At 44.2% G+C, this 10,000-nt stretch overlaps 1 protein-coding gene across 1 annotated transcript in view; it reads left to right on the top strand.

The window, feature by feature from the left end:
- The first annotated feature begins 9,590 nt into the window (after positions 1–9,590).
- Positions 9,591–10,000, top strand: part of LOC143032180 (uncharacterized) — a 3,251-nt gene continuing 2,841 nt past the window's right edge. The window contains exon 1 of the mRNA XM_076196647.1: positions 9,591–9,599. Within this exon, the coding sequence (XP_076052762.1) occupies positions 9,591–9,599 (9 nt within the window). The remainder of the gene's footprint in view (positions 9,600–10,000) is intronic.

Here is a 10,000-nt window from a genome sequence, read left to right as displayed (position 1 = left end):
CAAATTTGTCCACCCGTTTCAGTGATATGAACACCACAATCAAGTTCCCCTTTTCTCTTAGATGATTTTATCTTGGCACTGTTATTGCTTCTAGTCTCTCCTCTTATGGTTTATTTGTAAGGTGGGAAATCGATCTTGGTCGCTACTGTCTATGTTCTCTCCCCTTTGTTTACGTCTTTGACTGTGTGGGAACCAGATCACTGCAGCAGATTCTGATCTGGGGCGGACTAGGCTCTATAATTTTTTTATTCATGTGATGCGGTAGAAAAATACAGGGCGAGAGAGTGAGAGAATACGCAAGAGAGGATGATCGTGTGTGCGTGTGTAATATACGGGTATATTACTTAAGCTAGGTGATGTAGGGAGAGAAAGATGCGCAGTTTTGTTTGTATTCTTTATTCTAGTGTTCGTATGGGCGTCGGCCTAAGGACGGTCGAGCGTGGTCCCCGAAGGCTGTTGAGCAGTAGTCGTCACTCAAGTCAGATCAACCGGATAGCTGCTTCAATTAGTGATATAGCGAGTGTTTGTGTTACCGTGTTCAGCGCCGATGAGGTACAATCTCTACTTAGTAGAATTGAAGCCTTGGAGGATGCTGTAAAGTGCCTTTAAGAGGAGAATTGAGTTCTCCGCTCGAAGGCCCAAAATACGGAAGACAAAACAAAACAAAACTAGACAAAATTAAATTCAAGAGAAGAAGGGAAGGGCAGACGATGAATCCCTACCCACAGGTAAGATTTTTGGTTGTAGGAGACAGTCAAGTGAGGTATTTAGACAGGGCTTTCTGCGATAAAGATAGGAAACATAGGACGCAGGTGTGTTTCCCCGGCGCGGGGATAGGAGATGTTACAGATAGGATTGAAGAGTGTTTAGTAGGGGAAGGTAAGGACCCTGTAGTTTGCTTAAGTGCCGGGGGCAATGATATAGGTAAGTTAGGGAATGAAGAATTGTTTGCGCGGTTCCGGGATGCGCTAGACAAGATTAGAAATAGGGGAGGTGTTTCTGTTGGGTGTGGAATCCTTCCGAGGCGTAGAGTTGGAGGCATGTGGCATTCCAGGGCTATTGCAATGAATTGCAGGCTGGCAAAACATTGTAAGGCCAATGGATGGGCATTTGTCGACAACTGGGACAGCTTTTACGGTAGGAATCATCTATATACAAGGAACGGGGTGCTCTTGTCGCCCAGAGGATTTCGGCTCCTTGCTGAATCTTTTGAGCAATAATTAGGCATCCTACAGGTTTTGTTTCGGGTAGATTACGTGGGAGTAGTGGGGGGGGGATATCGGAATATAGTTTAGGCAATAGAAACAACTTAGAGAGGGACTGTGAAACGAATCACCAAAGCAGGAGGAGGGAAGATAAACTAAAAGTTTACCATACAAATAGCAGAAGCATAATTAACTGTATGGAGCAGAAACATGGAACATAAGAGAGGAAGAGAGAAGGAGCTTGAATGTGTTTGAGATGAAGTGTCTGAGAAGTATGATGGGGGTTAATAGGCTAGATAGAGTCAGAAATGAGGAGGTGAGGAGGAGAACAGGGGTGGAAAGGGAGTTGGGAGATAGGGTTGATGAAAGAGTATTAGGATGGTTTGGACACATGGAAAGAATGAGTGAAGAAAGACTAGTAAAGGAGGTATGGAAGGCAGATGTGGAGGGAATGAACATGAGGGGACGTCCTAGGATGAGATGGATGGATGGGGTGAAGGGGGCTTTGGGGAAGAGGGGAATGTCTGTTGAGGAAGGACGGGAGAGGACAGAAGACAGGGGTGAATGGAGAATGGTTGTATATGGAAGATGTTGTGATGCATGAGGTGGAATGGACGGGGGGATGGGGGGTGAGGTAGTATGTGTGAGCAAAATTTTGACGCAGCCCGAAGGGATTTCTCCCCGTCCTCTCCTTTTAAGCAATGGGGGACGGAGAGGGGGGGTCGCCGATTTAATGAAGCGGCCTTGCTGTGGATGTGCTGTGTCTTGCGACACTGCTTCTGACCCAGGGCAGTGGACAAGGTGCAGGGATGACCCGTCATCTAGGAGGTGCTAAGATGGGAGGGAGGGTGGAGGGGTGTAGAGTGTTTTCGAGGATGGAATGGGTGGGAACGATTTTATGCCTTTTCCTTTTTGGGCTACCTCCCTAGTAAGGGGGAAAAAACCTTGGTATATGTATGTATGTATGTATGTATGTATGTATGTATGTATGTATGTATGTATGTATGTATAATTAACAAAATTGATTTACTGCGAGGTAAAGCATGCGCAGAGAATTTCGATATTATAGCTATTACTAAGTCCTGGATCAACGTGGCTGATAAACATTTCCTTCCAGAAATCGAAGTAGAAGGATATAAGTTTTCTCACAAGGATAGGGTTGACAGGAGTGGAGGAGGTGTAGCACTTTTCGTTAAAAATACAATAAACTGTATTATCAACAATTCGATTAAAGAAGAGGACTGTACGGAATCCATTTGGGTAGAGATTATAGGCAAGAATAAGAAAGTTGTTATTGGCGTCTTGCATAAGCCTCCTAACCTCACCATGGAGCAGACTGATCCCCTGATTCATGAAATTCACAGAGCGTCCCAGTACAAAAATGTTGTGATCATGGGAGATTTTAATTATAGAAACATTGACTGGGAAACTTTAATAGGAGATCAGGAAACAAAGAAATTCCTAGATGTGGTGCAGGATAATTTCCTAAAACAAGTGATTACCGATCCTACGAGGGGAGAAAGTACTCTGGACTTAGTTTTAACTAATAATGAGCACCTAATGATTAACGTAAAAGTGGGAGATAGTCTAGGCTTTAGCGATCATCAAGAAATATGATTTAATATTATTTGGAAAGAATGAAAAAGTACGAATAACGTCCAAGTACCAGACTTCAGGAGAGCAAACTTTGATAATATAAAAACCTATTTGAAATTACATATGAAATGTCATGCGGACGTTGCGGACGCTTCGGACATTGTCGAATCTCGGTGCGTGACCGGGGGTCAGGTCATGGCCAAGGGTCGGTCACGGAGGGTAATATGCGTACCTTGGGTCAGGTCATTTGGGGCGAGGGCTCAACAGACAGGTCAGCGATTTGGATGAAATGTATAGCAATCCAACTGATCTAATTATTAATGCACAAAATACGTTTATCCCCTGAAGTCAATACGGAAAAATAGTAATACTCCCAAATGGATGACGGGCAGATTGAAACATGAGATCGGAATGAAATGAGGACTTTACGTAAAAATAAAAAACGGGGAAACACACCTTAGATCAAGATATAACGAAATGGCAAAGCTGTTTAAAAAGAATACACGTACAGCGAAACGTAATTATGAAATTAAGGTTGCTAGTCAAGCAAGATCCAACCCAAAGGGTTTCTTTCATCTCTGTAGAACAAAAAATAAAGAAAGAATAGGACCAATTAAAAACGATGAAAATGTCATGATAGAACCGGAGGAAAAAATGAGTGAGGAGTTTAACAAATATTTTCTCTCGGTGTTTACTAATGAGAGGTTAGATAAAGTACCTGACTGCGATCCGATTTTCAGAGGGGATGAAGAAAGTAGTCTATCTAATATCAGCATTAGTAAAGTAGAAGTAGTCAAGCAGATTGAAAGCTACAAAATCCTCGGGTCCAGACGAAATTTTTCCGAGAATGCTAAAGGAGTGTAAATTTGAAATCTGCGGCCAGTTTACTGAAATATTTAATAAATCAGTAGACACTGGTTTTGTGCCTACTGCTTGAAGGCAGGCAAACGTTGTTCCTGTTTTTAAGAAGGGAGATAGATCGTCTATATGCAACTACAGGCCAATCAGTTTGACATCGGTTATAGGAAAAATGCTTGAATCAGTAATAGTAAATAGATTCAGAGAACACATCGAAAGACATAATTTAATTCGTGATTCACAGCATGGTTTCTCCAAGGGTAAGTCATGTGTGACTAATCTTCTATCCTTTTACACTAAAGTATATAAGGCGTCAGATAACAATGATAATTACGATGTTATTTACCTTGACTTTAGCAAAGAGTCCGATGAGGTGACACACCAGAGACTACTAAATAAAATCAAAGCCCATGGCATAGGAGGAAAAGTGTTAGAATGAATTAGAGCTTGGATTAGTAACAGAAAACAGCGGGTCACCATAAATGGAGTAAAATCTAGGTGGGGCAATGTTACTAGTGGGGTCCCCCAGGGCTCGGTTTTGGGTCCCTTGTTGTTCATTATGTACATAAACGACTTAGACGACGGGATAAATAGTGATAATAGTAAGTTTGCGGACGACACTAAAATAGGACGCCTAATTAGGTCAGGAGACGACGCAGAGGTTCTGCAGGATAATCTTAACAAATTGTTCACATGGTCGGTGAAATGGCAAATGAACTTCAATATCTTAAGTGTAGCGTGTTAAACGTAGGGCTACTCAACCCCGAAAATAGATACAACTTAGATAACACGCTTTTAAAGAAAACTGAGTACAAGAGAGACTTGGGAGTTCTAGTGAGTCCGGACCTTAAAACCAGGAAACAGTGCATTAGCGCCAGGAATAAAGCTAACAGAGCATTAGGTTTCATTGCTAGGACGGTAACGAATAGAAGTGCAGAGGTAATTATTAAACTCTATCTAGCGATAGTTAGACCCATCCTTTGACTATGCGGTACAGTTTTAGTCTCCATCCTACAGAATGGACATCAATTCACTAGAATCAATACAGAGAAGAATGACCAAAATGATACATGGACTCAGAAATTTGCCTTACGAGGAGAGACTTAGGCACCTTAACTTACACTCTCTGGAAAGACGCAGAACGCGGGGGTGATCTAATAGAGGTGTTCAAATGGATCAAAGGCTTTAACAAGGGTGATGCAAACAAGGTCATCATATTAAAACAACAGGCAGGACTCGTAGTAATGGTTATAAACTGGAGAAATTTAGATTTAAAAAGGAAATAGGCAAGAATTAGTTTACTAATAGGGTGGTCGATGAATGGAATAAACTTAGTAACCATGTAGTAATCGCTGAAAATATCAGTTGTTTTAAGAAACGATTAGACAACTTTATGGATGGGGATGAGAGGTGGTGATGGATACGGAGCTGCCTAGTGTAGGCCTTATGGTCTCTTGCAGTCTCCTTCATTCTTATGTTCTTATGTTCTTATGTAAGGCGGGGACTGACCACTGAGTTGACCTGGAACCTGGATGCGTTACAGTTGAGTACAGAGAAGAACGCGGCATAGCCTATAAGGCATGCGGTATATGAGCGGTGACTAACCCGACGATATGACCAGACCCGACGTAAGTGCGGTCCCTCTCCTGGAAGTGGGGGGGAGGGGCTTCCTGACCACCAGAAACAGATCCTAGTACCATCCAACTCTCAAAAGTATACTTCTTACCAATACTAGCATACCTGTGGGGTAGATGTACACCACGCGAGTGATTGTTTGTGAGACCGGGTGTCAATATCCTGGATTTGTCACCTGAGGGTGGGTGCTAAGGACAGGGCCAAGGCCTCAGCGACACGAGGATGACCGACAAGGTTTTTGGCTCTGTCGGTACCGAGGGGAAGCCACAGAGACGAATGAAACAATCCGACGGCAGCCAGGATAATAAGAAAGGCACCACCCAGTAAGGAAGGTTTGGGTCGTAATAGGCCAAAAGGTTCCTTTGCAAACGAAAGGGTGGGTGCCACGGAGATGAATAAGATAGCCTGGCGACTGTCAGAGTACGAGGAAAAGTGTTTTCACTCGCTAGATTAAGGGGTCGGTCCCGCGCCAGAGGACTATCGGTGGTATTCTTAAAAAAAAAAAATCTTTCCTTATATAAATCTTGTATAAATCCTTGGAAGAGTAAAAATTTATATAAGGAATTTTTTTTTTAAGAATACCACCGTAAGAATCTTACAGTGGTATTCTTAAAAAAGCTTTCCTTATATAAATCCTTCCCTTCCAAGAATTTATAAAAGATTTATATAAGGAAAGACTTTTTTTAAGAATAACACCGTATGGCTTCCGAGCTCAACCCGGCTGGGATACAACAAAGTAGATCCTGACCTGGGGTTGCTGGGATGAAGGAAAACGTTGAAATTTGTCCATCCCATCGTTTGTTTATTCCAACTTGGTAAATATAGCTAGAGAACAAAAATAACTTCATTCAATGAATCTAGATTTTGTTGACAGTCGCCTCATTCATTACGGAATGTGTATATATCTATCTATATGTGTGCATATACAGACGTGAATATATAATGGATCTTCAGCAAGATGCATTTTGCATCGTTTCGATGTATCGTAGGCCGGATTGGAGAGTTTGGATTGACTCAAACATCTTTGTGAACTAAGTGACTTCAGTGGAAAATCAAATTGAGGTCGCGAATGCCACCAGTACCGAGCGAGGCCATTACAAGCATCCAAGTAAGATCGGGGGTGGGGGGTTGGTGGGCAAATAATGGTCAGTCAGGACTTAAACCATGGGTTCGTGAGATCATCATCACATAGGAAAAAAAAGGTCAAGGAAAGGTGACCTTGAGGTTACTTCAGGATTAAGTGTAATTGTCTTTTGTGACAAAGGACACAAAGGTTGAACAAAGCGTGAATTGGGGCATCATTTGCAAAGGCTGGGGACTTGGCGTGGTCAGGCGCGGGACCAAGATGACCAATGGCACCAAGGGCCATCCGACCTGCTACAAAGGTGAGCTGGAGAACCACGTGTAGAGGCCACCCAAAGTAGTTTTTGTCATCAACTCCATCGTGGCCAAGACATCGTTCATATCCATCTCGTCCGCAAACGTCGATATTGGTTTCTATCTTTTCAAGAGGCCAAGAATGACTCCTGGTGCTTATTGTGGTACTTGTCATTGTTAACATCGTGATTGCGGAGGCAGCTCTTGTTGTTGTTGTTGCTGGTGGTATTGGTGTTGGTGATCCTGGTGGTCTTCGGCTCAGTGGTGAAGACTTTTGCTCTGGCGGTGGTGGTAGTTGTTGTTTAGTAGTTGGTGTTTGTTTTAGGTGGATTCTGTCCTCTCTGTTTCCCATCCTTTCTCTCTCTCTCTCTCTCTCTCTCTCTCTCTCTCTCTCTCTCTCTCTCTCTCTCTCTCTCTCTCTCTCTCTCTCTCTCTCTCTCTCTCTCTCTCTCTCTCTCTCTCTCTCTCTCTCTCTCTCCCCTCTCTCTCTCTCTCTCTCTCTCTCTCTCTCACTCTCTCTCTCTCTCTCTCTCTCTCTCTCTCTCTCTCTCTCTCTCTCTCTCTCTCTCTCTCTCTCTCTCACTCTCTCTCTCTCTCTCTCTCTCTCTCTCTCTCTCTCTCTCTCTCTCTCTCTCTCTCTCTCTCTCTCTCTCTCTCTCTCTGTGTGTGTGTGTGTGTGTGTGTGTGTGTGTGTGTGTGTGTGTGTGTGTCCGGGTCGCCCAACTCCTCGGCTTTGGTTTGCGTGTTTACGTGCAGGGCGTGGGTAACTGCGTATCTGCCCGTGTTTGCCTCCGTCACTGCTGCAAAACGGACGGTCTTCACTTGCGAATACTTCCTTTTCCTTTGGAGATGGGATTCATATAGGTGCACGTCTGTGTGTGTGATTCACCACCATGGTCTTGGATCACGTGTTGGACTCGTGATCGACAGCTATTTCCCTCCCGGAAGAGAGCTCAGATCTCATTATGACCGATCTACGAGTATGGGTAATGCTGTGACCATACACGCACACACAGCCCAACTCCCCGCCCACGAGAGTTGGAGTAACGACCCAAAGCGCAGCGACACTAAAATTATTTCAGCCCTGGGCGGGATTCGAACCCGGACCGCCGTAGTGGCGGCCGGGAACCTACCACCGCGCCATCGAGTTGTGTGTGTATGGGTGCGTGCTTGCCTGAATTTAAGAAGTCAGTGTTTTGTCCCATTAACTAGGATGAAATTCGTAACTATGATCACACTACTCCACGATTCAGAGGTTCAGTCGAGATCGTTTTTGAGTTGTAGGTTCCTCTCAGTTGAATGACATCTTCAGGCGTTAGGCAGAATAAGGGTTAGAATATCTAGGAAATGGGTAAACAAGATACTTAATAGGAGAAGTAGCCCCAGAGACTTGGGCTGTTAACAAAAAAGAGAGAGAGGAAAGAGAGAGAGAGAGAGAGAGAGAGAGAGAGAGAGAGAGAGAGAGAGAGAGAGAGAGAGAGAGAGAGAGAGAGAGAGAGAGAGAGAGAGAAGTAGAGGGAGAAATCGACCGCCTTCTTTAAGAAATTTTGGGTCCCTAGGAAGTTCATCGAGATGATCTGATCAAAATTGGAACAAAAACTCTCTCGATATAAAATGGAATTGTTTGTCATTTGTAAGGACAAAACCTTTCAACGTGAAAAAAGTGACCCTGGGGCTCTTAGAAGGTCGATAAATCCTTGGACAAACCTGAAGGTTTCTCTCGTTACACTGCCACTCGAGGCAATTCTTGGCACGGTCCCTCCGGGGTCGGAGAAAGAAGAGGAGGAGGAGGAGGAGCAGAAAAAGACGAGGAGGTGTAGGAGAAGAGGAGGAGAAGGAGAAGAGGAGGAGGAGGAGGAGGAGGAAGAAGAAGAGGAGAAGGAAGAAGAGGAGGAGGAGAAGAAGAGGAAGAGAATAAGGAGGAGGAGAAGAGGGGGAGGAAGAGAAGAGGATGAGGAGGAGGAGAAGAGGAGAAGGAGGAAGAGAAGAGGAGGGGGAGGAGGAGAAGAGGAGAAGGAGGAAGGAGAAGAAGAAGAGGAAGAGGAGGAAGAGCACGAAGAAGAGGAGGCGGAAGAAGAGGAGAAGGAAAAAGAGGAGGAGGAGGAGAAAAGTAAGAGGAGAGGAGGAGGGGAAGAGGAGGAGGAGGAGGGGAAGAGGAGGAGGAAGAGAAGAGGAGGAGGAGAAGAAGAAAAAGAGGAGGAGGAAGGAGGAGAAGAGGAAAAAGAGGAAAAAGAAGATGAGGAAGAATAGGAAGAGGAGGAGGAGGAGGAGAAGAGGAGGAGGAAGAGAAAAAGAAGAAGAAGAAAAAGAGGAGGAGGAGGAGGAGGAGGAAGAGGAGGAAGAGGAGGAGGAGGAGGAGGAGGAGGAGGAAGAGGAGGAGGAGGAGGAGGAGGAGAGAAGGCGGAAACTCGCGCGAGAAAGTCTTGTTGCCCGTTCGTCTGTGCCTTGTTTCCTTGTCCTGTCACCTGTTAATATGTTGTTAATCTGGAAAGCCAATTGAACGCAACTTGCTGAAACACCGGGGTTGGACATGTATATCTCTTCTGCAATCAGAACTACAATAAAGACTTGAATATTTGCGAAAGGAGGAGGGACTTTGCCGGAGGCAGTTACGCTGACCATTGCCATTTTAGTCCACTTCCAGCGACAGAGGAAAGGAGGCGATATACCCAGTCAGGTGTTTTAGCAATCTCTCTCTGCAACTGTGCTTTTTTATTTTTTTGTGTGTGTGTAGTAAGATATAAAGAAACAATGTCAACATTGTCTTTGACAAGTGTTCCAGCATTCTTTTTTAAAAAGTGGTGGAGGTAAAAATTTTGAATAGTAGGGAGAGAAATATATTTGTTACAAAGATGACGACAACTACTGTGGAAAGAAATAATGATAATATTTGTAAGAAATACACCAATAGTAGTCGGCATGACGACAGTAATAATTGTCATAATGATTTAGTCATAATAATGCCAATAATGGTGAAGGTCATAATGGAAGATAGTAGTGAGGACAGCCGAGGATGAGGAAGAAGAGGAGATTAGAGTAAAATAAGCAGAAGGAGGAGGAAAAAGATAAGAGAAGAAAAGAGCAATTTAAAGAGGTCATTTGCTTCGGCACACTTTTCCCTCCAAAGCGGGTCAAGGCGTCCGTCCGCTGGCCACGGACGAGAAAAATGGCCTCTGTATTCCCTCCCATTCTCTTTTATTTGCAAAATTTGTTCCTCTCGTACCTCTCCCGCCCCCCTTTTTCTCTCTCCTCCCCTCCTCCTGCTCCTCTTCCTCCTGCTGCGTACACACACACACACACACACACACACACACACACACACACACACA

Source organism: Oratosquilla oratoria, chromosome 13 (assembly GCF_046742065.1).
Source record: "Oratosquilla oratoria isolate Oo_2021 chromosome 13, ASM4674206v1, whole genome shotgun sequence".
Classification (NCBI taxonomy): Eukaryota; Metazoa; Arthropoda; class Malacostraca; order Stomatopoda; family Squillidae; genus Oratosquilla; species Oratosquilla oratoria.
Note: the sequence above shows the minus strand (reverse complement) of the source record. Positions and strands in the feature narration are given on the sequence as shown.